General features: G+C 38.1%; 1 protein-coding gene and 1 pseudogene across 1 annotated transcript in view; both read left to right on the top strand.

Annotated features, from left to right (window-relative positions):
• Positions 1 to 27,487, top strand: part of MTMR9 (myotubularin related protein 9) — a 94,067-nt gene that overhangs the window by 10,143 nt on the left and 56,437 nt on the right. Inside the window, exons 2-3 of the mRNA XM_004270720.3 lie at positions 4,461 to 4,569; positions 9,400 to 9,525. Of these exons, the coding sequence (XP_004270768.2) occupies positions 4,461 to 4,569; positions 9,400 to 9,525 (235 nt within the window). The remainder of the gene's footprint in view (positions 1 to 4,460; positions 4,570 to 9,399; positions 9,526 to 27,487) is intronic.
• LOC125964756 (60S acidic ribosomal protein P1-like) lies at positions 18,671 to 25,596 on the top strand (annotated as a pseudogene).

Genomic DNA, 27,487 nt, shown 5'->3' with positions numbered 1-27,487 from the left:
GAATTTATTGGCATAAAATTGTTCCTAATATTCCCTTATTATTTTTTAATGTCTGTGGAGTCTGTAGTGATTGTAACCTCTCTCATTTCTGACATTGGTAAATTGTGACTTTCTTTATTCCTGATCAGTCTGGCTAGAATTTTATCACTTTTATTGATCTTTTGAAAGAGTCATTTTTGCTTTCATTGTTTTTCCCTAGAATCTTCTCTTATTTCATTAATTTTTTTTCTTTTTATCTTTATTTAATTTTCTCTGCTTTGGATTTATCTTGCTGTTCTATTTCTAGTATAGTGGAATCTGAGGTCACTAATTTGAGACCCAAATTTTCTTCATTAATTTCCTTCTTTCCTAATATAGGTGGTCTCCTCAGACTCTCAACCCCACCCAGTTTTCCTCTCCTTTCACTATAACTTGGAAAATCTCAAAACAGTAAATTGGGGCAGTCACTGAACTCACCCATCTCCCAGAGAGCTCTGTTCTTTGTTGTCTGATGTTCAGTGTCTTGAAAACAGTCTTTCCTTATATTTTGCCCAGTTATTTTGGTTGTTTCAGGTAGGAGGGTAAATCTGGTCTCTGTTATTCCACTTTTGCCAGAAGTGGAAGTGCCAAGAGTATGAGTTTTCAAAATACATTTCATAAGAGGCATTCCACTGTGTTGTTTAGTTGTGGATATCTGGTGGAATTTTCTTTGCTAAGATTTGACCCATGTTGATAATTTTTGCTTATCCAAATTCACAGTGCAGTGATGTTGGGCATGGGGGTATTTACAGTTGAAGTAGAATTTGGGAAGAGTAGCTGTAGGAGTCATTTTCCTAAGCTAGGCACAGTATAAATAAAATTATCTGCTTTAGATCAATCTAAGAATTCTTAGTTTAGGGAATACTCAGAAGTATTAATGGGAAAGAATTGGGGCAGTCAGTGGCAAAGCAAAAGAAAAATCAGAGCTATCAGCAAGTGCAGACAAAAAAAAAAAAAAGAAAAGGAAGACAAAAATCCCAACTAAGGTAAAATTAAATTTGTTCAAAACTTACTGATACAAAATTTATGATTACACGTGGCATTTACTCTGAAGTTTTCCTTGACTTAGAATAGATATTGCAAGTTAATAGGTTTTAAAGACTGAACAAAAGATACTTATTTTTCAAATCAACTGTTGTAAGTTTGGAAGTAAGTAAAATCTGAAATGAACTGTTTTTCTATGCTTTGGAAATATCTCTACACAAACACTTAATACATTAATTACAGATCTGTTTTTCCTATTATTTGCAGTAAGGCCCCTAATAATCTCCATTAAATGAATTGGCCTAGCATGAATTACTTTATATATTTGAAAAAAATTTTAAATATATTTAAAATTATTTGTGGCTCACATTTTAATGATGCAGGCTTGATTCTTCCTTAATTAGATTACTAGGGGAGAAGAAAGTTGAATACAGGCACACGGTGGAGGTATTGCAGGTTTAGTTCCAGACCACCTCAGTAAAGCCGATATGACAATAAAGAAAGTCACATGAATTTTTTGGTTTCCCAATGCATGTAAAAGTTATTATACACTATACTGTAGTTTATTAAGTGTGCAGTAGCATTATATCTAAAACAACAGTGTACATACCTTAATTAAAAAATACTTTATTGCTAAAAAATGCTAATCATCGTCTGAGCCTTCAGTGAGTTGTAATCTTTTTGCTGGTGGAGGGTCTTGCCTCAGTGCTGATGAATGCTGACTGATCAGGGTGATGGGTGCTGAAGGTTGAGGTGGCTGTGAAAATTTCTTAAAATAAGACAGCAGTGAAGTTTGCCACATTGATTCTTTCCTTTCAAGAACAATCTCTCTGTAGCATGCAATGCTGTTTGATAGCATTTTTCCCACAGTAGAACTTTTTTCAAAATCAGAGTGAATCCTTTCAAACCCTCTTGCTGCTTTATCAACTAAGTTTATGTAATATTCTAAATCCTTTGTTGTCATTTCAACAATCTTCATCAGGTGTAGATTCCATTTCAAGAAAACACTTTGTTCAACTCCTTATCCATTAAAGTTTTATCATGAGACTACAGCAGTTCATTCACACCTTCAGACTCCACTTCTAATTCTAGTTCTCTTGCTATTTCCACCACATCTGCAGTGACTTCCTTCACTGAAGTCTTGAACCCCTCAACATTATCCTTGAGGGTTGGAATCAACTTCTTCCAAACTCCTGTTAATGTTAATATTTTGACCGCTTCCCATGAATCACAGATATTCTTAATGGCATCTAGAATGGTGAATCCTTTCCAGAAAGTTTCAATTTACTTTGCCCCGTTCTATCAGAAGAATCACTATGTATTGCAGCTATAGCCTTTTGAAATCTGTTTCTTTTTTTTAAAAATTAATTAATTAATTAATATTTGGCTGCATCGGGTCTTTGTTGCTGTGTGTGGGCTTTCTCTAGTTGCGGCGAGTGGGGGCTACTCTTCGTTGCGGTGTGTGGGCTTCTCATTGCGGTGGCTTCTCGTTGCGGAGCACGGGCTCTAGGCATATGGGCTTCAGTAGTTGTGGCACGCAGGCTCAGTAGTTGTGGCTCATGGGCTTAGTTGCTCCGCAGCATGTGGGATCTTCCCAGACCAGGGCTCGAACCTGTGTCCCCTGCATTGGCAGGTGGATTCTTAACCACCGTGCCACCAGGGAAGTCCCTGAAATATATTTCTTAAATAATAAGATTTGAAAGTCAAAATTACTCCTTGATCCATGGTCTGCAGAATGGGCATTGTGTTAACAGGCATGAAAACAACATTAATGTCATTGAACATCTCCATCAGATAATGGGTGATCACGTGCATTGTCATTGAGCAGTAATATTTTGAAAGGAATCTTTCTGAACAATAGGTCTCAACAGTGGGCTTAAAATACTTAGTAAACCATGTTGTAAACAGATGTGTTGTCATCCAGGCTTTGTTGTTCCATTAATAGAGCACAGGCAGAGTAGATTTAACATAATTCTTAAGGGCCCTAGCTAGGACTTTGGGAATGGTATATGAACATTGGTTTCAGCTTAAAGTCACTAGCCACATTATCCCCTAACAAGAGGGTCCGTCTGTCCTTAGAATCTTTGAAGCTAGGCACTGACTTCTCCTCTCTAGCTACGGAAGTCCTCAGATGGCATCTCCTTCCAATATAAGGCTTTGTCTACCTTGAAAATCTGTTGTTTAGTGCAGTTGCCTTCATGAATTATCTTAGCTAGATCTCCTGGATAACTTGCTGCTTCTTCTACATCAGCACTTGCTGCTTTGCTTTTACTTTTATGTTATGGAGATGGCTTCTTTCCTTAAATCTCATGAACCAACTTGTGCTAGCTTCAGACTTTTCTTTCATAGGTTTCTTGCCTCTCTCTGCCTTCAGAGAATTAGAGTTAGGGCCTTGCTCTGGATTAGGCTTTGATTTACGGGAATGTTGTGGCTGGTTGATCTTCTATCCAGACCACTAAAACTTTCTTCATATCAGCAATTAGGCTGTTTTGCTTTCTTATCATTCATGTGTTCACTGGAGTAACACTTTTTTTTTTGGGGGGGGGGGCGTGCGGTTCGCGGGCCTCTCACTGTTGTGGCCTCTCCCGTTGCGGAGCACAGGCTCTGGACGCGCAGGCTCAGCGGCCATGGCTCACGGGCCCAGTCGCTCCGCGGCATGTGGGATCTTCCCGGACCGGGGCACGAACCCGTGTCCCCTGCATCGGCAGGTGGGCTCTCAACCACTGCGCCACCAGGGAAGCCCTGGAGTAACGCTTTTAATTTCCTTCAAGGACTTTTCCTTTGCATTCACACCTTGCTACCTATTTGTCATAAGAGGTGTAACTTTTGGCCTGTCTCGACTTCCTCACTAAGCTTAATCCTTTTTAGCTTTTGATGTTAAAGTGAGATGTGTGACTCTTCCTTTTACTTGAGCTCTTAGAGGGCATTATAGAGTAATTAGTTGGCTTAATTTCAATATTTTTGTGTCTAAGGGAATAGGGAGGCCTGAGGAGAGAGAGAGAGATGGGGAAACAGCAGTTGGTGGGGCAGTCAGAGGACACACATTTATCAATTAAGTTCACTGTAGTATATGGGCATGGTTACTGGTGCCCCAAAACAATGAAAATAGTAACATCAAAGATCATTGATCACAGATCACCATAACAAATATAATAACAACAACAACAATAATAATAAAGTTTGAAATATTGTAAGAATTACCAAAATGTGATGCAGAGAGATGAAGTGAGCAAATGCTGTTGGAAAAATGGTGCTGATAGACTTGCTGGACACAGGGTTGCCACAAACATTCAATCTTTAAAAAACTCAATATCTGCAATGCTCAATAAAGTGAAGTGCAATAAAAGAAGGTCTGCCTGTGTAGATGGTGATTATAACCTCCTCTTTTTAAAGAAATAATTATATACTTTGAGTTGGGAGTATATAGGTCCCTAAGCATAATTTATAATTTTTTATAGGTTTGTGGGACCACTGGGTACCATCATCATAAAATGTAAGGATTTTCGAATTATTCAGTTGGATATTCCTGGAATGGAGGAATGTTTGAATATAGCCAGTTCCATTGAGGTAAGTATTTTGGAAGCAAAATGTGATGAAAATAAATAATCATTAAAAGGAACCTTATTTTCTGTTTCACTGTAGCTCTTATGTTTTTTTTTTAACATCTTTATTTATTGGAGTATAATTGCTTTACAATGGTGTGTTAGTTTCTGCTTTATAACAAAGTGAATCAGCTATACATATAAATATATTCCATATCTCCTCCCTCTTGCGTCTCCCTCCCACCCTCCCTATCCCACCCCTCTAGGTGGTCACAAAGCCCCGAGCTGATCTCCCTGTGTTATGCGGCCGCTTCCCAGTAGCTATCTATTTTACATTTGGTAGTATATGTAAGTCCATGCCACTCTCTCACTTCGTCCCGGCTTACCCTTCCCCCTCCCTGTGTCCTCAAGTCCATTCTCTACGTCTGAGTCTTTATTTCTGTCCTGCCCCTATATGTTTCTTTTAGATATTTAGTCATGTTTGTGACTCAAATATTGAAGACTGAATGGAAGAGCCTCACCCTGAGTCATTGTTATAGGAATGTAAAAAGATTTTATTGACTTACAGCAGTTTTTAATGCTGGTTATTCTTCTGGGTTTATGGATGTTGTAGCATGTGACAGGAATTCCTTCCCTTTTAAGGCTGAAAAATATTCCATTGTGTGTATATAAATGCTGAGACTTTTTAAAAACATTATTTCTTTTGTAAAGCAAGTAATTATCAACAATGATTGTAGTCTTGTTTGTTTTTAGTAAATCTGAATTTCCATAATTATGTTTGCTTAAGACAGGATGTATTTTATATTTACAGAAATGATATTGAATATCTGTTCAGATTACAAATAATAGAAATTTTACTTGGATAATTTAATATTTAAATTGAAGAGCTCACACTGTTTTCTTTCCCATTTTAAACGATTTTGGTATACCCTCAGATTTTAAGTTGCTTTATTTTAAATCATTGCCACTAAATTATAGCAATTAACTTCATGTTTACAGTATTTTCTAGGTAATTATAGAGACACACTGATTTTTTTTTCCTTCTGTCTTTGAGTGACTGATCTGGGCTTTGTATGCAAAATAAATGCTATTGGCTTAATTGTTAAAGGCGGCAGAAAGGCTTAAATCTGTAGGATCTCATTTGGCTTTTAAACAAAAATAGAGAAACAGAGGAACCACTGTTGTGGTACTGAGAAAATGGCATGTAGCATTTTTCTTTCTGCTTTTGCTAAATTTTACTTAAGGAAATGAGAAGATGAGCTGAACTGTTTGTCTTACATATTCATCATTTGGAAATAACACAGTAATGTTGATTTGGCTGAATTTGCTGACATGAGTGAGAAACGCACTGTGGCTTCTAGGCTGTTAAAGGGAAATGCTGTCCTGCTGTTTGGGCCAGGGAATGCCACTCACCCACTTCAGTTGAGCATGTGTTTTTTTTCAGTTGTGGGGTTGGATTTTCACTGAGCTGTCCACATTTTTTTTTTCTTATCCTGTTTATAACTTGTAAGATAGATGGTGGGTGTTAGTGAAGTTGCCTGTGGTGAAGAAACAAGGCAAAGCCTATTACCCCACTTGCTGATTGCATTTACTTCTTGGCATCTGACACTAATCAGTTGTTTATTTAGCTACACACATTACCTAAAGCTCTGTAGAAACTGACTGATTATGTAGAAGCCTTAGGGCTGAAAAGAAGCAGTAAGTAATTTGACCTTGTTTTAACATAGTAAATACACATGGTGTACTTGGCCTCTCGCCTTTTCCTGGCATCCAATTTCCCTCCCTTCTTCTATACATCTTGACATAATTTGGTAGTAATAAGTGCATTTCTTTTCTTTTTTTTTTTTAAAGAAGATGTTGGGGGTAGGAGTTTATTAATTTATTTATTTTTGCCGTGTTGGGTCTTCGTTTCTGTCCGAGGGCTTTCTCTAGTTGTGGCAAGCGAGGGCCACTCTTCATCGCGGTGCGCGGGCCTCTCACTATCGCGGCCTCTCTTGTTGTGGAGTGCAGGCTGCGGACGCGCAGGCTCAGTAGTTGTGGCTCACGGGCCTAGTTGCTCCGCGGCATGTGGGATCCTCCCAGACCAGGGCTCGAACCTGTGTCCCCTGCATTAGCAGGCAGATTCTCAACCACTGCGCCACCAGGGAAGACCAGTGCATTTCTTATAAAGCACGGTTGAACTATTCTTTGTTATCAAAATCCATATACCCAAATGTATTCTGTTGCCATAAATAGAATCCCATTGGAAGAATAACTGGCAAGTGCTTGGTTTTCTAAATTATAGCAGGAAGTCAGATGAATCTTATTTTCTATATAGTTTCAGTGGCCTTTTAGGGTTGAAATGACTTCAGTTCTTTGAGCATTAATGTGTTTAAAGGAAAAGTTCTGTCTCTAGTGAAATGAAATGTAGTCACGACAAGTCTGAGCCTGAGTGCTTATTGCCTGCCAGAATGGTTGCTGACATGCATTTAAAATAATGGTTGTGGGCTTCCCTGGTGGCGCAGTGGTTGAGAGTCCACCTGCCGATGCAGGGGATATGGGTTCGCGCCCCGGTCCGGGGGGATCCCACGCGCCGCGGAGCGGCTGGGCCCGTGAGCCATGGCCGCTGGGCCAGCGCGTCCGGAGCCTGTGCTCCGCGGCGGGAGAGGCCGCAGTGGTGAGAGACCTGCGTACAGCAAAATAAAATATGGAATACAGTATGGAGGTTCCTCAAGGAATTAAAAATAGAACTACCATATGATCCAGCAATCCCACTTCTCGGTATATATCCGAAGGAAACAAAATCATTGTCTTAAAGAGATATCTGTACTCCCATGTTCACTGCAGCATTATTCATAATAGCCAAGGTATAGAAACAACCTGTCTGTTGATGGATGAATGAATAGGGAAAATCACACACTCTCACACACACACACACACACAGGAATATTATTCAGCCTTAAAAAAGAAAGCAGTCCTGGGCTTCCCTGGTGGTGCAGTGGTTGAGAGTCCGCCTACTGATGCAGGGGACACGGGTTCGTGCCCTGGTCCAGGGAGATCCCACACGCCGCGGAGCGGCTGGGCCCGTGAGCCATGGCCGCTGAGCCTGCGCGTCCGGAGCCTGTGCTCCGCAATGGGAGAGGCCACAACAGTGAGAGGCCCGCATACCGCAAAAAAAAAAGAAAGCAGTCCTGCCATTTGCAAGAACATGGATGAAACTGAAGGGCGTTGTGTTAAGGGAAATAAGCCAGACAGAGAAAGACAAATACTTCATGGTATCACTTATATGTGGAATCTAAAAAATAAAAAAAAGCAAACATAGAAACAGGGAGTAGAAAAGTGGTTTCCAGGGGCTGGAGGTGGGTGAAATAGGGAGAGGTTGGTAAAAGTTACAGATGTTTATGAGATAAGGTTTGAGAATCTAATGTGTAACATGGACTATAGTTGATAACACTGTATTACGTAATTGAAGTTTGCTAAGAGAGTAGAACTTAAATGTTTTCATAAACAACAACAGAAGGTAAATATGTGAGGTGATGGATGTGTTAATTAACTCGATGGGGGAAAACCCTTTTGCGATGTGCATGTGTATCAAATCATCACTTTGTACATTTGAAATATCTTACAGTTTAATAAAGCTGTCAATTTATACCATAGTAAAGCTGAAAAAATTTTTTTAATATTGCGAAGAATATCTTTTAAATAATAAAATAATAAAATTTAAAAATTAAATAAATAAAATAAAATAAAGGTTCTACTGACCTAAAAGGAGGTAGCTTTATTCTGAGAGCTTGGGGATGTTAGCATCATGTTGGGCCCTCTTCTCCGCTTCCAGCTGAGTGTCTCCAAAATTACTGCAGTTTGAATTATGCTAATTGATTTTGCTGCTTTTTTTTCCTCGCTCACAGAAATGCTTTCTAAAACTCCCCTGTCAGAAGGATGAAACTGCCAGGTGATGTTCCGTTTCTCAGTTCCTCCATCTAGTCAGGTTTCCCTGGTGTTGTCACTAGAATTCAAGTGCTTCAGATGGCAATAGGCTTATTTTGGGACCACAGAGTTATTGCCCCGGTTTTGGGTCAGTGTAGCATAAAGGTATGAGGATACCTGACCATATCACTCTAGGAAGGGAGGAAATTTCACATTGATGGAGGCGATGTGGAACATGTAACAGCTAAAATTATTTTAGAGTTTATTATGTGCCAGGTACTGTTCTAGCCCTGTTACATACATTTTCTCTCTTAATGCTCCCAACAGCCCTAAGAGGTAGCCCTATGAGGTAGCCCTATGAGGTTATTTCCTCTACTTTACAGCTAAGGAAAGTGAGGTGTAGAGTGGTTACATTACTTAAACACTCTTGCATTGGCATCTGGAATTTGAGTCCAGCAGTCTGACTCCCTTCTGACTCTTTGGCTACTAAGCTTTTTTACAATTGCGTACACACACTGATTTTAAATAATTTACATATGTTTCTGTATAGTTAATAACTGGATTTTGAGCCAAGGCCTTACTGACTAACCAAAACCTATTCTCTGATCCCCAGAAATATTTGGACCTTTTTATTAGGGCTTATTAAATGGTCTCAAGAAGGAGTTTTTTCATTTTTCTCCTGAGTAGGTGTGCACATTGTTTTGTTCTTTTGTTCATTCAGCAAATGCTAATTGAGTGTATGTTATGTGCCAGAAACTTAGTTAGAGGCTGAAAGCATGGTAATTAGCCTCAGTAAGGTATAATTGTATCTAGTGATAAATACCATGTTAGAGAAATATATTGGGTGTCCATCATTATTAGGCCGTATTTAATACTAATTTGGCAATTAGAAAGTGTTTAAAATTGTGATATGTTCCAATTTTCTTTTTTATTTCTTTTTTTCCCCTAGGCATTGTCTACCCTGGACTCCATCACTCTGATGTACCCTTTCTTTTACCGGCCCATGTTTGAAGTGATAGAAGATGGCTGGCATTCTTTCCTTCCTGAGCAAGAGCTTGAACTCTACTCTTCAGCTGTGAGTAACTTTTGAGAGAACTATGGGTAATGAGAAATAACCCAGCACTTTACTTGTGAAAATGATCACTTCCTTTTGACGAGTAATAAGGTGCAGTTGACTTATCCATGCCTAAAAGAAGTATCTATTAGCTATTAGTGCTGCAGCCTTTGCCGTTCAGAGATTTGCATAATTTGTTCCCAGTGCTGCAGTTTAAGTAATTTTTCTTCTAGTGGATTTACTGATAAAACATTAAGATCTTCATAAAGATAGTCCTGAAAACAGCTTTATATACAGTAATTAGGTTCTGAGCCATCTCCCAAAAGTCTGTTGAACCCACTGTGTATCTAGGAGAGCACTAGAGAACCATGTATCAATTTGTTTTTGTGGGATGATTTTTGTGATTTTATAATTTGGGTTACTAAGACCAGTGTACTAGATCCACTGCTCTTTCTGGAAGATTGGAAGATTGGCAGGACCTTCCTGCACACTTTTTGCTTCTACTGCTGCCCACCCTCCTGAAGCCATTTTTTTCTTAGCTTTTGTTAATACTTTTTCCATCCTGATACTTGTTTTTACTGTTAAGTATTCTGCCAGTGGACGGTAATAGTACCCAAATAACCTGTACATATGGAATGAGAAGATATACATAAATGCCAGATTAAAAACAATCAAGGTTTTTCTATCCCACTTTTACTTAGGAGTGGGATGTTGTTTATAAAGGTTTTTTGCTTTCACCAAAAAAGAAACATCTGTGTCTGTCATTGAGTGTTCCTTCCCCTTCTCCCTTAACTGGCTGAAATGTACAAATACCCAAAAAAAGGAATGGGCTGTATCTCATTAGGAAAGAAGCTGCAATTGACCAATAAATAGAGGCTGTTGGTCTTAAAAAAAAAAAAGTGGTTTTTTTTTTTTTTTACTACTTTTCTTTTTCCAGCATACCTCTGTAAATGGGTCCTAGGAGGATCAAGAAGTAGGGACCAGGGTGCCATGTAGTTTAAAGAACAAAGATATCCATAGTAGCAAAGTGAGAAAGGAAGGGGAATTTTACATTCTTGTATATGGAGCATTTTTTTTTTCACATCTTTATTGGAGTATAATTGCTTTACAATGGTGTGTTAGTTTCTGCTTTATAACAAAGTGAATCAGTTATACATATACCTATGTTCCCATATCTCTTCCCTCTTGTGTCTCCCTTCCTCCCACCCTCCCTATCCCACCCATCCAGGTGGTCACAAAGCACCGAGCTGATATCCCTGTGCTCTGCGGCTGCTTCCCACTAGCTATCTATTTTACATTTGGTAGTGTATATATGTCCATGCCACTCTCTCACTTCGTCCCATCTTACCCTTCCCCCTCCCCATATCCTCAAGTCCACTCTCTAGTAGGTCTGTGTCTTTATTGCTGTCTTACCCCTAGGTTCTTCATGACATTTTTTTTCCTTAAATTCCATATATATGTATTAGCATATGGTATTTGTCTTTCTCTTTCTGACTTACTTGACTCTGTATGACAGACTCTAGGTCCTTCCACCTCATTACAAATAGCTCAAATTCGTTTCTATTTATGGCAGAGTAATATTCCATTGTATATATGTGCCACATCATCTTTATCCATTCATCTGATGATGGACACTTAGGTTGTTTCCACTCCGGGCTATTGTAAATAGAGCTGCAGTGAACATTTTGGTACATGACTCTTTTTCAATTATGGTTCTCTCAGGGTACATGCCCAGTAGTGGGATTGCTGGGTCATATGGTAGTTCTACTTGTAGTTTTTTAAGAAACCTCCATACTGTTCTCCACAGTGGCTGAACCAATTCACATTCCCACCAGCAGTGCAAGAGGGTTCCCTTTTCTCCACACCCTCTCCAGCATTTATTATTTCTAGATTTTTTGATGATGGCCATTCTGACTGGTGTGAGATGATATCTCATTGTACTTTTGATTTGCATTTCTCTAATGATTAATGAAGTTGAGCATTGTGTCATGTGTTTGTTGGCAGTCTGTATATCTTCTTTGGAGAAATGTCTATTTCGGTCTTCTGCCCATTATTGGATTGGGTTGTTTGTTTTTTTGTTATTGAGCTGCGTGAGCTGCTTATAAATTTTGGAGATTAATCCTTTGTCAGTTGCTTCATTTGCAAATATTTTCTCCAATTCTGAGGGTTGTCTTTGTTCTTGTTTATGGTTTCCTTTGTTGTGCAAAAGCTTTGAAGTTTCATTAGGTCCCATTTGTTTATTTTTGTTTTTATTTCCATTTCTCTAGGAGGTGGGTCAAAAAGGATCTTGCTGTGATTTATGTCTTAGAGTGTTCTACCTATGTTTTCCTCTAAGAGTTTGATAGTTTCTGGCCTTACATTTAGGTCTTTAATCCATTTTGAGCTTATTTTTGTGTATGGTGTTAGGGAGTGATCTAATCTCATACTTTTACATGTACCTGTCCAGTTTCCCCAGCACCACTTATTGAAGAGGCTGTCCTTTCTCCACTGTACATTCCTGCCTCCTTTATCAAAGGTAAGGTGACCATATGTGCATGGGTTTATCTCTGGGCTTTCTATCCTGTTCCATTGATCTATCTTTCTGTTTTTGTGCCAGTACCATACTGTCTTGATTACTGTAGCTTTGTAGTATAGCCTGAAGTCAAGGAGCCTGATTCCTCTAGCTCCATTTTTCGTTCTCAAGATTGCTTTGGCTCTTCGGGGTCTTTTGTGTTTCCATACAAATTGTGAAAGTTTTTGTTCTAGTTCTGTGAAAAATGCCAGTGGTAGTTTGCTAGGGATTCCACTGAATCTATAGATTGCTTTGGGTAGTAGAGTCCTTTTCACAATGTTGATTCTTCCAATCCAAGAACATGGTATATCTCTCCATCTATTTGTATCATCTTTAATTTCTTTCATCAGTGTCTTATAATCTGCATACAGGTCTTTTGTCTCCTTAGGCAGGTGTATTCCTAGGTATTTTATTCTTTTTGTTGCAGTGGTAAATGGGAGTGTTTTCTTGATTTCCCTTTCAGATTTTTCATCATTAGTGTATAGGAATGCCAGAGATTTCTGTGCATTAACTTTGTATCCTGCTACTTTACCAGATTCATTGATTAGCTCTAGTAGTTTTCTGGTTGCATCTTTAGGATTCTCTATGTATAGTATCATGTCATCTGCAAAGAGTGGCAGCTTTACTTCTTCTTTTCCGATTTGGATTCCTTTTATTTCCTTTTCTTCTCTGATTGCTGTGGCTAAAACTTCCAAAACTATGTTGAATAAGAGTGGTGAAGAGCTTCCCTGGTGGTGCAGTGGTTGAGAATCTGCCTGCTAATGCAGGAGACACAGGTTCGAGCCCTGGTCTTGCAGGATCCCACATGCCACAGAGCAACTAGGCTCGTGAGCCGCAACTACTGAGCCTGCACATCTGGAGCCTGTGCTCCGCAACAAGAGTGGCCGCTATAGTGAGAGGCCCGCGCACCATGATGAAGAGTGGCCCCCGCTTGCCACAACTAGAGAAAGCCCTCGGACAGAAACGAAGACCCAACACAGCAAAAATAAATAAATTAATTAATAAACTCCTACCCCCAACATCTTCTTTAAAAAAAAAAAAAAAAGTGGTTAGAGTGGGCAACCTTGTCTTGTTCCTGATCTTAGTGGAAATGCTTTCAGTTTTTCTCCATTGAGGACGATGCTGGCTGTGGGTTTGTCATATATGGCCTTCATTATGTTGAGGAAAGTTCCCTCTATGCCTACTTTCTGCAAGGTTTTTATCATAAATGGGTTTTTAAATTTGTCGAAAGCTTTCTCTGCATCTATTGAGATGATCATATGGTTTTTCTCCTTCAATTTGTTAATATGGTGTATCATGTTGATTGATTTGCACATATTGAAGAATCCTTGCATTCCTGGAATAAATCCCAGTTGATCATGGTGTATGATCCTTTAAATGTGCTGTTGGATTCTGTTTGCTAGTATTTTGTTGAGGATTTTTGCATCTATGTTCATCAGTGATATTAGCCTGTAGTTTTCTTTTTTTTGTGACATCCTTGTCTGGGTTTGGTATCAGGGTGATGGTTGCCTTGTAGAATGAGTTAGGAAGTGTTCCTCCCTCTGCTATATTTTGGAAGAATTTGAGAAGGATAGGTGTTAGCTCTTCTCTAAATGTTTGATAGAATTCGCCTGTGAAGCCATCTGGTCCTAGGCTTTTGTTTGTTGGAAGATTTTTAATCACAGTTTCAATTTCAGTGCTTGTGATTGGTCTCTTCATATTTTCTATTTTTTCCCAATTCATTCTTGGCAGGTTGTGCATTTCTAAGAATTTGTCCATTTCTTCCAGGTTGTCCATTTTATTGGCATAGAATTGCTTGTAATCTCTCATGATCTTTTGTATTTCTGCAGTGTCAGTTGTTACTTCTCCTTTTTCATTTCTAATTCTGTTGATTTGAGTCTTCTCCCTTTTTCCTTTTTTTTTGCGATATGCGGGCCTCTCACCGTTGTGGCCTCTCCCATTGCAGAGCAAAGGCTCTGGATGCGCAGGCCCAGCGGCCATGGCTCACGGGCCCAGCCGCTCCGCGGCATGTGGGATCTTCCCGGACCAGGGCACGAACCCGCTTCCCCCGCATCGGCAGGCAGACTCTCAATGACTGCACCACCAGGGAAGCTCCTCCCTTTTTATCTTGATGAGTCTGGCTAATGGATTATCAATTTTGTTTATCTTCTCAAAGAACCAGCTTTTAGTTTTATTGATCTTTGCTATCGTTTCCTTCATTTCTTTTTCATTTATTTCTGATCTGATCTTTATGATTTCTTTCCTTTTGCTAACTTTGGAGTTTTTTGGTTCTTCTTTCTCTAATTGCTTTAGGTGCAAGGTTAGCTTGTTTATTCAAGATGTTTCCTGTTTCTTAAGGTAGGATTGTATTGCTATAAACTTCCCTCTTAGAACTGCTTTTGCTGCATCCCATAGGTTTTGGGTCGTCATGTCTCCATTGTCATTTGTTTCTAGGTATTTTTTGATTTCCTCTTTGATTTCCTCAGTGATCACTTTGTTATTAAGTTGTGTATTGTTTAGCCTCCATGTGTTTGTATTTTTAACAGATCTTTTCCTGTAATTGATATCTAGTCTCATAGCGTTATGGTCGGAAAAGATACTTGATACAATTTCAATTTTCTTAAATTTACCAAGGCTTGATTGGTGACCCAAGATATGATCTATCCTGGAGAATGTTCCATGCGCACATGAGAAGAATGTGTATTCTGTTGTTTTTGGATGGAATGTCCTATAAATATCAATAAAGTCCATCTTGTTTAATGTATCATTTAAAGCTTGTGTTTCCTTATTTATTTTCATTTTGAATGATCTGTCCATTGGTGAAAGTGGGGTGTTAAAGCCCCCTACTATGAATGTGTTACTGTCGATTTCCCCTTTTATGGCTGTTAGTATTTGCCTTATGTATTGAGGTTCTCCTATGTTGGGTGCATAAATATTTACAGTTGTTATATCTTCTTCTTGAATCGATCCCTTGATCATTATTTAGTGTCCTTCTTTGTCTCTTGTAATAGTCTTTATTTTAAAGTCTGATATGAGAATTGCTACTCCAGCTTTCTTTTGGTTTCCATTTGCATGGAATATCTTTTTCCATCCCCTCACTTTCAGTCTGTATGTGTCTCTAGGTCTGAAGTGGGTCTCTTGTAGACAGCATATATATGGGTCTTGTTTTTGTATCCATTCAGCCAATCTGTGTCTTTTGGTGGGAGCATTTAATCCATATACATTTAAGGTATTTATCGATATGTATGTTCCTATTCCCATTTTCTTAATTGTTTTGGGCTTGTTATTATAGGTCTTTTCCTTCTTTTGTGTTTCTTGCCTAGAGAAGATCCTTTAGCATTTGTTGTAAAGGTGGTTTGGTGGTGCTGAACTCTCTCAGCTTTTGCGTGTCTGTAAAGGTTTTAATTTCTCCATTAAATCTGAATGATATCCTTGCTGGGTAGAGTAATCTTTGTTGTAGGTTTTTCTCCTTCATCACTTTAAATATGTCCTGCCAGTCCCTTCTGGCTTGCAGAGTTTCTGCTGAAAGATCAGCTGTTAACCTTATGCCGATTCCCTTGTGTGTTATTTGTTGTTTTTCCCTTGCTGCTTTTAATATGTTTTGTTTGTGTTTAATTTTTGATAGTTTGATTAGTATGTGTCTTGGCGTGTTTCTCCTTGGATTTATCCTGTATGGGACTCTCTGTGCTTCCTGGACTTGATTAACTATTTCCTTTCCCATATTAGGGAAGTTTTCAACTATAACCTCTTTAAATATTTTCTCAGTCCCTTTCTTTTTCTCTTCTTCTTCTGGAACCCCTATAATTGGAATGTTGGTGCATTTAATGTTGTCTCAGAGGTCTCTGAGACTGTCCTCAGTTCTTTTCATTCTTTTCTCCTTATTCTGCTCTGCAGTAGTTATTTGCAGTATTTTATCTTCCAGGTCACTTCTCCGTTCTTTTGCCTCAGTTATTCTGCTATTGATCCCGTCTAGAGTATTTTTAATTTATTTTATTGTGTTGTTCATCGTTGCTTGTTTCATCTGTAGTTCTTCTAGGTCCTTGTTAAATGTTTCTTGCATTTTCTCTATTCTGTTTCCAAGATTTTAGATCCTCTTTACTATCATTATTCTGAATTCTTTTTCCGGTACACTGCCTATTTCCTCTTCATTTGTTAGGTCTGGTGGGTTTTTTCCTTGCTCCTTCATCTGCGGTGTGTTTTCTGTCTTCTCATTTTGCTTATCTTACTGTGTTTGCGGTCTCCTTTTTGCAGGCTGCAGGTTCGTAGTTCCCATTGTTTTTGGTGTCTGTCCCCAGTGGCTAAGGTTGGTTCAGTGGATTGTGTAGGCTTCCTGGTGGAGGGGACTAGTGCCTGTGTTGTGGTGGATGAGGCTGGATCTTGTCTTTCTGGTGGACAGGTCCACATCTGGTGGTGTGTTTTGGGGTGTCTGTAGACTTATTATTATTTTAGGCAGCCTCTCTGCTAATGGGTGGGGTTGTGTTCCTGTCTTGCTAGTTGTTTGGCATAGGGTGTCCAGCACTGTAGCTTGTTAAGGTCGTTGAGTGAAGCTGGGTGTTGGTGTTGAGATGGAGATCTCTGGGAGATTTTCACTGTTTGATATTATGTGGAGCTGGGAGGTCTCTTGTGGACGTGTCCTGAAGTTGGCTCTCCCACCTCAGAGGCACAGCACTGACTCCTGGCTGCAGCACCAAGAGCCTACACGGCTCTCTAGCTTCCTATCCCAGCTATACTGAATTCCTTGCGGTTCCCTTGATTCATTCGCCAATTCACGCTGCCCCGCCTGTTTGGAGCATTTTTATATAGTTTGTGGCTATCTACCTGTATTTACATTTATATTCAGGGTCTTTATAACATTAAAAACTGCATAGTAAGCATTCTCAAATGCATGATGCTTTTCTTTTGTATCCATTAACTACTAGCTAACAGCTACCTTAGAGGAATCCTTAGTTACTTCCTAGGTGGAAAATGGCAGTCAGAATTTGATCTGAAAGGGAGATGTCTGGATGATTTTCTTGATTATCCAGAAACGTCTGTATAAATGACTTGCTCATGATTTATCTTGTAGTTAGGTGCCATAAGTGAACCAGTCTAAGTCTACATTCAACAAGCCAACGTTCAAATCAGTCTCCTATTCTGTGCAGAAATCCTCTGTGCTAACACATCCACGATGTGGTTGTCCAGCTTCTGCTTGAAATCTCTAGTGCAAGAGAATTTGCAAAATCACATGGTAACGTCCCAGATGGGAACAGTCCTAATACCAAGCTGAAGTTCCCCTGTACTTAGACCCCATGTTTCTGATGTTGTCTTGTGTTTTTCAGGTTGTCTTATTCCTCTACTATGAATTGTTCTTCAAATTAAGAACTTTTATGTCCCCATTAAGTTTCCTCTTCTACAGATTAAATATCAGTATTTATTTCAGCCTTTTCCCATAGTGCTGAACTCAGGGCCCTACCCTGTCCTGGCTGCTTTCCTCAGCAAGGCCTTCAGTTTGTCATTGATTCTCTTAAAACGTGGTACCCGTAACATTTAGCATAGATTGGAACTATTACTGATACTTTACTGTACCCCAAAGTTGCATTGGCCTTTTTCAGAATTAAATTACTAATGAAATAAACTAAAATTCCTTCATCCTTATACATGTGTTGTTAAGGGATCCTCCTTGCCTTTTTGTTTGTTTGTCCATTCATTCATTCTTATATTCAACATTTTTTTCTCGTAGGCATTTCTTTTTGGGGTTAGCTAATTATTTAAGCAATTTGTATATTTGAATTTCTGTTTTAAATTCCTGCAAATTTTGTAATCCACAAATTTAATGAGAACATCTTTAATGCCTTGATTTGAGGTATTTGCTTACTATTGCTAGATTATGGAAATTTTAGATAAGCAAAGCATGGTCCCTTCCTTTTAATTGTTCAAAGTCTAATAATTATCTAAGTAATTGAATACAATAAAATAAGTGCTGACAAAATTTCCACAAGACACAGGGGAAATGAAATTATTAGATCTGTGTTATAGAAAGTCAGTTCTGTTGCAAAATGCTGAGAAACTGCTTAATCGGATACTGTAATAACATAAAGTAGATGGTTGGATCAGTAGCAGAGTGATTACAGTGCAGAAGGATTCAGGAAGTGGAATTAAAAGGAGTTGGTGAGTCACTCCCTGGATGTGAGAGGTAAAACAGGCAGTGGCATCTAGGTTTTACCATTGAAATGGGAAAGACAGAAAGAGAAATATGTTTGACAGGGAATGAGCTGAGTTCAGTTGTGGGGATGGCAAATTCAAAGGGCCTGTGTGGTACATGTCATTGAATATGTACAAGAGATAGTTTAGAGCTTATTTGAGAGATCTGTGTTAAAAATGAAATATTGAGCATAATCAATGTATACATTGTGGGAACCATGGGGAGAAGTTGATATTGCTGAGGGAAAGCATCTAAAGTAAGTAGGGGGCCAAGGATGAACCATGTAAGGGATGAGTGGAGGAAAAAGCCAAGGGAAGAGCGAGCTTCAAGGAGGGGGTCACTAATGTAAAAGCTTCTTATTCATTGTTTGTTTATTGTCTCTCTTCTGGTCTAGGATACAAGCTGCTAGAATATAAACTTTAGGATGGTGGGAAACATACATGTCATTCTTATTCTCTACTGTATTCTTTTTTTTTAACATCTTTATTGGAGTATAATTGCTTTACAATGGTGTGTTAGTTTCTGCTTTATAACAAAGTGAATCAACTGTACATATACGTATATCTCCATACCTCCTCCCTCTTGCATCTCCCTCCCACCCTCCCTATCCCACCCCTCTAGGTGGTCACAAAGCACTGAGCTGATCTCCCTGTGCTATGCAGCTGCTTCCCACTAGCTATCTATTTTACATTTGGTAGTATATATAAGTCCATGCCACTCTCTCACTTCGTCCCAGCTTACCCTTCCCCCTCCCTGTGTCCTCAAGTCCATTCTCTACGTCTGCATCTTTATTCCTGTCCTGCCCCTAGGTTCCTCAGAACCATTTTTTTTTTTTTTTAGATTCCATATATATGTGTTAGCATACAGTATTTGTTTTTCTGTTTCTGACTTACTTCACTCTGTATGACAGACTCTAGGTCCATGCACCTCACTACAAATAACTCAATTTCGTTTCTTTTTATGGTTGAGTAATATTCCATTGTATATATGTGCCACATCTTCTTTATCCATTCATCTGTTGATGGACACTTAGGTTGTTTCCATGTCCCGGCTATTGTAAGTAGAGCTGCAATGAACATTGTCGTACATGACTCTTTTTGAATTATGATTTTCTCAGGGTGTCTACTGTATTCTTAGCACATGATTGGCAAGCAGGTGATATTTGTTGAGCAAATAAATATAGGAATGTGTGCATTTATGCAGGATAGGACAAAAGGACAATAAGGCCTTCTATATATCTTTGGAATCCTCTGCCACGTAGACATATATCACTTAATCAGTCAGTATTCGTTGAGTAAGGTTTTTTGACAATCTAAAAAACTTTCTAAATAGTATTAGCCAGTCCCTTCTTCTCTGTTATATCCAAAAGAGATGTATGGTATTGAGAAGACAGAGTACTAAAACTAGCTATCAAGATATCTTATGTTGCATCCCAGATATGTTGGCTGCTTGACTTTCTGGGACTCAGTTTCCAAGTCTACACGATGAAAGTATTGGACAAATGATCTTTAAGAGTTCCTCCCCTTTTAACATGCTTTTATTCTAGGATATCATGAAATATTTCAGATACTTCGCTGAAATACACATATATAGTATATCAGTACTCCCCCAATCTACTACTTCAGAAATTATATACAACAAAGACAATGATAAGGTAATGGTTGAGTAGCTTCTATCTGACAAGACCTCCTGCAGATATACAATGACAAACTATGAATAAAATACAGAAAACTACTACTTGGAGGCTCTGGTAAGTGAACAGAAATCAGCATGTTTTAGAGGGGAGTGAAAACTTAGAGGAATGACAGAGTGAATTTCCTATTTTGCAGGCCTTGTCCTGAGGTCAGTGAAATTATGGCATTGATGGTATAGGACAGCTAACATTCTGGTGAAAAGCCCACTTTCTCTCTGGTGGGAGGAAGGGCTTGGGGAACCAGAGAGCCAGAGGAGGGGAACCTTGATTCTGTATATAACCCTGAATCTCTGGCTGACTCTTGACCCATGATTGCATGGGAGAGACTGGGAGCAGTCAGAGCTAAGGTCTGAGCTGCCGTGCACCTCAGATGTTACAGAGTTTGCAGTTTAAGTCTGAACAAGCCGTTTCCTTGTAAAACAGAACCATAACACTCTTCAAAGATGTGTAATAGAATTCAGTTTCTGGACATTCACAATGTCCAGGAAACAGTCCAAAGTTAAGCCAGGATATTATGACCCGTTCTCAAGAAAAAAGACAATCAGCTCCCTTTCCTCAGCTGCCACTAAGGTGCTTGGTCCTTCTGAGGAAGCTAAGGCCGCGTTGGGGTGCAGCCCTCACTTCGTCCGGTGACTAGCATCGCTCCTGGCAGCACCTGGCTAGCACTCACCCGCACCATGGCCTCCGTCTCGGAGCTCGCCTGCATCTACTTGGCCCTCATCCTGCACTACTGAGGTGACGGTCATGGAGGATAAGATCAATGCCTTCATTAAAGCAGCGGGTGTAAATGTTGAACCTTTCTGGCCAGGCTTGTTTGCAAATGCTTTGGCCAGTGTGGACCTGCCCCAGCAGCTGGTGCTGCCCCAGCAGGAGGTCCTGCCCCCTCCCTCAGTGCTGTCCCAGCTGAGGAGAAGAAAGTGGAAGCAAAGAAAGAAGAATCTGAAGAGTCTGATGATGGCATGGGCTTTGATTTTTTTGACTAAACTAAACTTCTTTAGTAACACAAAAAGCTGGGCTCTTTGCAAAAAACAAAAGACAATCAGCAGTTGCCAACCCCAAGATGACTCAGATGTTCACGTGATCGTACAAGATCTTTCGAGCAGCTGTTTAAACTGCCCAACTTTCCATGAAGGAAACTATGCTTAAAATGAGACAAAAGACAGGAAACCTCAGCAGAGAAATAGAAAACATTAAGAAGAGTCAAATGGAACTCAGCATTTTTTGAAAAATTTGTATCTGAAATAAAATATCCACTAGGCTAAATGACAGAGGACAGAAACGGTAAAATTGAAATTAGAGCAATAGAAATTATTTGGAGAAATAAAGAGAGAAGAGAAATTATGGAAGAATAAACAGAGCCTCAAGAATATGTGGAACAATATCAAAATATCTAGTATATATATAATTACAGATCCAGGAGAGAATAGACAGAATAGGTAGAAAAAATATTTAAAGAAATAATGTTCAGAAACTAAAAATTTGGTGAATATTCTGAATTCAAAAAACTCAGCAAGCACCAAACAGGATAAGTATGAAGAAAATCATGCTAGGCACATCATAGTCAGACTGTCAATGAACCATGATAACATGAAGATCTTGAAAGCTGCCAGATAAAAAACAACACATTACATACACAGAGACAATTCAAATGACCGTGGACTATTCATCAGAAATCATGGTGACTAGAAGACAAAACTTTTAAAGTGTTGAAAGGAGTAAAACCTATCAAGCCTGAATTCTGTATCTGGTGAAAGTATCTTTCAAGGAGGAAGGTGAGACAACGTTTTCGGATAAAAAGAAGCTAAGAATTTGTCACCAAGAGACCTTCACTATAAGAAATGTTAAAGGAAGTTCTTCAGACTGAAGGGAAATAATACCAGAGGGAAACCTGAATACTCAAAATGATTGAAGAATATTGAAAATGGTAAATTCTAGGTAAATATAACAAGCTATTTTTTTTCTTTTTAGTGTCTTTAAAATATGTATGACTACTTAAAGCAAAAACAATGGCATTGGGGGCTTCCCTGGTGGCGCAGTGTTTAAGAATCTGCCTGCCAGTGCAGGGGACACGGGTTCGAGCCCTGGTCCGGCAAGATCCCACATGCCGCCGAGCAGCTAAGCCCGTGCACCACAACTACTGAACCTGCGCTCTAGAGCCTGTGAGCCACAACTACTGAGCCCGCGTGCCACAACTACAGAAGCCTGTGCTCCACAACAAGAAAAGCCACCACAGTGAGGAGCCCGCACACAGCAACGAAGACCCAATGCAGCCAAAAATAAATAAATATATAAATAAATTTATTAAAAAAACAAAAACAAACTATGGCATTGCCTTTGTGGTGTTTATAGTATATGTAGACATATTACGTATGGAAACTATGTCATTAAAAATGACCGGGTGTGGTGTGGCTGAATGGATATAGATTAGTACAGCTTCAAGGTTTTTACATATTACATAATGTGGGCTAATATTTAAATTAACAATATATATTATAATCCCTAGAGCAGAGTTTCTCGAACTTGGCGCTGTTGACATTTGGGCTAGATAATTCTTTGTTGTGAGAAGCTGTCCTGTGCATTGTAGGATGTTTGGCAGTATCCCTGGCCTGCCACTAGATGCCAGTAGCATTCTTCTCCTCCAACCCCAGTAGTCTTCAGTCATTGACAGATGTTCTCTTGGGGCAAAATCACCCCTAGCTGCGAACCATTGTCTTAAGCAGTCACTTCTTAAAAATGTTAAGAGGTATAATTAAAAGATTAATACATTAAAGTGCAATTCTAAAAAGTATTTAAATAATTCAAAAGAAAGTGGGAAAGAAGAAACAGCAATAAAAACTGAAGGGTCAAACAGAAAATAAATGCTAGACTAAAATCCAGCTGTATCGATATTTAATATTGGTGAGCTAAATGCTCCAATTAAAAGGCAGAGACTGTCAGAATGAATTAAAGAAAAAAGCAAGGGAGTTCCCTGGTGGCCTAGTGGTTAGGATTCCAAGGCTTTCACTGCTGAGGGCTCGGGTTTGGTCCCTGGTTGGGGAACTGAGATCCCTCAAGCTGCGTGGTGTGGCCAAAAAAAGAAGAAGAAAAAAGCAAGATGCAAATATTGCTGTGTACAAGAGATGCATTTTGAATATAAAGAGACAGATTGAAAATAAATGGGTGGGCAAAATGTGCCATGAAAATAATAAGTATAAAAAAGAAGTAGCTTTATTAATTCCAGATTAAAAAAAAAAAACTTCAAGACACAGAATATTATCAAATAAAGAGGGTCATTCCATAATAATAAAATTCATCAGGACAACATAATGATTTATATATAAAAATAAATATTTATGCCTGATAGCCAAAATTGATGGAAATGAAGAAATAAGCAATTCTGTGATGATTGTAGATTGTTTAAACTGCCCTCTCAGCAAGTAATAGAACAACTAAACTAAAAACAACAACAAAACAAGTAGAGACAGAATCTGAACAACACTCTCTGATGTTCATTGAATACTACTTCCCAACTTCTGCACAATAAACAACATGCAAGAGCACATGGTATGTTTTCTAAGAGAGAATATACGCTGGGCTATTAAATAAATATCAATAAATCTAAAAGGATTGAAACCATACAGTATATAATCCCTGATCACAAAGTAATTATATTAGAAATCAGTTAACACTAAGGTATCGAGGAATACCCAGAGTATTTCTAAATTAAACAACATGCTTGTAAATAATCTGTAACTCAAAGATGAAATCAGAAAGGAAATTAGGAAATATTTTGAACTGAATGATAATATCAAAATTTGTAGAATATAGCTAAAGCAGTGTTTAGAGAGAAACTTATAATGTTAAAGTGCTAATATAAAACAAGAAGAAAGGTCTAAAATCACCGACTTAAGCTCCAACTTAAGAAACTGGGGAAAAAATGAGCAAAGTAACTTGAAAGAATGAAATGATAAAAATAAGAGCAGAAATGAACAAAATAACTAGAACTAATAAGTTTAGCAAGGTTGCTCGGTACAAGTGTACAAAATCTAACTGGCAATAAGCAATCTTAAAATGAATAAAGTACTTAGTAATACATTTAACAAAAGGGCAGGATCTATACAAAACACAAAAGAAAACACAAAACATTGCTGAGAGAAGTTAAAGGACATCTAAATGAAAGGAGAAACACATGTTCATGGATTGGAAGACAGTATGGTTAAGATCAGTCAGTAATGGGCTGAGTTATGTAAAGGACCCAATAGTAAGTACTTTAGGCTTTGAGGGTCATGAAATCTTTGTTGCAGCTGCTCCACTCTGCTGTTACAGCATGAAAACAGCAATAGATAATATATCAATGAATGGGTGGTGCTGTGTTCCAGTAGTATCTTACAGGCATACCTCATTTTATTGCATTTTCATCTTATTGTGCTTTTCAGATATTGTGTTCTTTACAAATTGAAGGTTTGTGGCAATCCTATGTCAAGCAAGTCTTTCAGTGCCACTTTTCCAACAGCATTTGCTTACTTCATGTCTCTGTTGCATTTTGGTAATTCTGAAAATATTTCAAATCCTCCACCAGCAGAAAGATTATGACTTGCTAAAGGCTCAGATGATGGTTAGCATTTTTTAGCAACAAAATATTTTAAAATTAAGGTATGTACATTTTATTTTTTTTAAGACATATTGATGTTGCGCACTTAATAGACTACAGTATAGTGTAAACATAACTTACATGCATTGGGAAAGCAAAAAATTTGTGACTCGCTTTGTTGCAATATTCACTTAATTGCAGTGGTCTGGAACCAAACCTGCAATGTCTCTGAGGTATGCCTGCATTTACAAAAACAAGCAGGGGCCTGGATTTGGCTTGTGGACTATAGTTTGCTGACCTCTCATTAAGATGCTAATTCTCTCCAAATTGATGTATTGATTCAGTGCAACTCCTGTCAAAATTCCAATAGATGTCTTTGTAGAAATTGCCAAGATTATCCTGAAATTTATATGGAACTGCAGAGTTACTAGAATAGCCAAAACAACTTTGAAAAAAAATAGCTAAATTATTTACATTACTTGATTTGAAATTTTACTATCAGGTTACAGTAATCAAGAGAATGTAGTATATTGGCTTAAGGATAGATATATAAATCCATGGAACAAGATAGAGGGTCTAGAGATAAACTCTCCCATTTGTGGTCAATTTTTGCCAAAGGTGCCTAGACAATTCTATAGGTAAAGGAGAGTTTTTTTCAACTAATGGCATTGGAACAACTGGACTGATAAAAGATCTAGACCTTTACTTCCATCCACAAAAATTAACTCAAAATATATTATAGACCAAAACATAAGAGCTAAAGGTATACAATTTCTTGAAGAAAACACAGGAGAAAATATTTATGACCATAGATGAGGCAAAGATTTCTTAGATAAGACACTAAAAGTGACCGAAAGCAGATTAGTGATTTCCTAGTATTGGGTGTGGAGGGGAAGGTAAGGACTGCAAAGATGCACAAGGGTATCCCAGCAAACACCATGTAGGATAATCAAAAGGAAATTTTTACTTAGATGTATTGAGTTCAGCTATTGAACAGTAAGGCAAAGAGAATATCACAAAATTAACCAAAGAGAAAAAACAAATTACATACATGGTGAAACAAAATTAGAAGAGAAAAAAAACAATTTGATAAAATTAAACATCTACTTATGATAAAAGCTCTTAGCAGAGTTGGATTTGAAAGGAATTTATTTAATCTGATACAGGGTAGCTACAAAAACAAAAATATACAAAAAGCAAATCTTTCATTTGACAAAGATGCCTACCATTGCTACTCATAGCTGACTCAGGAAGACAAGAAGGAAAAATAAAAGGTATTAGGATTGAAATGAAAGAAGCAAAATTGCTATTAGTTGGGTTTTTTTGGCCATGCAGTATGTGGGATCTTAATTCCCTGATCAGGGGTTAAACCTGCCCCCCTGCATTGGGAGCGCAAAGTCTTAACCATTGGACCACCAGGGAAGTCCCTGCTCTTAGTTGTTGATTATATGCTTCTCTACATAGGAAACTGAAAGAATCTTGAAATTGTAGGCATTTCTCTACACCAAACATAATTTTGAAGACATACAACTAAAATGCCGTAAAAATATAATGTTCCTAGGAGTATATCTAAGAAAAGATATGAAAGATGTTTATTGAGAGAATTTTAAAACTTTATTGAAAAATTAAGAAAGCTTTGAAAAGTGGAGGGACACTATGCTCATAGACAAGGATATTAAATATTATAAAGATGTCTCCAAATCAATCTATAAAGTCAGTGCCATCTTATTAAAACACCAGTGGGTTTTTAAGTGGAATTTGATAAAAGTTACATGAAAGAGCAAAGGATCAAGGGGAACCAAGGTTCTCTTGAAGAGCAAGAAGGAGGGAAGAGGATTCTAGGAGACTTAGCCTACTAAATACAAAGTTTATTCTAAAAGCCATGGATGGACTTGCTGCAGCTAGACAAGTGGGACAGAATAGAGAGGCCAACGTGTGGAAAGTTAATATTTGACAGAAGTGGCATTGCAGGTCAATGAAGAATCATAGCATTCTCTGGAGTAGGAAATCAGTAAGTAATACCTAATTGTGAAAAATAGCCAAAAATTAAAAAAAAAACAAAAAACAGCTGAAAGAGTTGAAAATGGTTGCTTCTGGGGAAAGGGAATTAGATGATGTGTGAGCAGGAAACAGGTAACTTCCTTTTTAAAAAATAATTTTTTAGAAACTGTCTTTTAAATTAGTAATGTGAATAACTGAACAGTGAAAAAATTTAATTAAAAAATATTGTATCTTGTAAAAGGATTTTTTTTTAAAAATACATTTATCAAACATGCTTTGGTTTATCCTCCTGATACTACAAGCCATGGCCAGCATGTTAGGGCAACTCTGATTTATAGGAACATATTGAAATTTACATACACATAATTTTGTTTGTTTTTTGCAGTGCAAAGCTTTTTACAGTCTTTAAGTGATTTTCATTTTTGATATTAGAAATAAGTTGTCATTTGATAGTTTTATGTTGTATACTTTTGGTTCTTAGCATACTGAGTTTGAAATTATTTCATTGACTTCTAAGTATAATCTTTCTTAGTATTAAGTTGTTATTGCTTTAAGAGAGATGTTAACAGTCTTTCCTCATTTTTCTCCTTTTTTAAATAACTGAAATGAGCGAGGGGTTTGATGTAAGTATTAGCAGTGTTCTGTTCTGGTTAAGCATCATCTGGAGTTTTAGTCTTCCTGTTGCTGTACTTTAAGAGTACCATTAACAAAGTAAATGGTACCAAGACAAGAAGGAATGAGATGATGTTGGCCCTGATATTCATAAATATACTTAATATATTTAACTTGGAGAATAGAAGACTAAGGGAGAAACAACTCTTTCATATATTCCATAAGATGTCATGTGAAATGGGGAACTTGTACTGAAATCACAGTAAACAACAATAGAGGAAGTTACAGAGCAATAAGTTTTGCTCAATAGGAGGAAGAACTTTCTAGGAACTAGGGATACCTAGCACTGTAGGAAGCTGGCTCTGAAGCGTGGAGCTCCTTTTCTGTGGAAGTATT

Source organism: Orcinus orca, chromosome 6, assembly GCF_937001465.1.
Source record: "Orcinus orca chromosome 6, mOrcOrc1.1, whole genome shotgun sequence".
NCBI classification, from domain to species: Eukaryota; Metazoa; Chordata; class Mammalia; order Artiodactyla; family Delphinidae; genus Orcinus; species Orcinus orca.
This window is presented reverse-complemented; position numbering and strand designations above follow the sequence as displayed.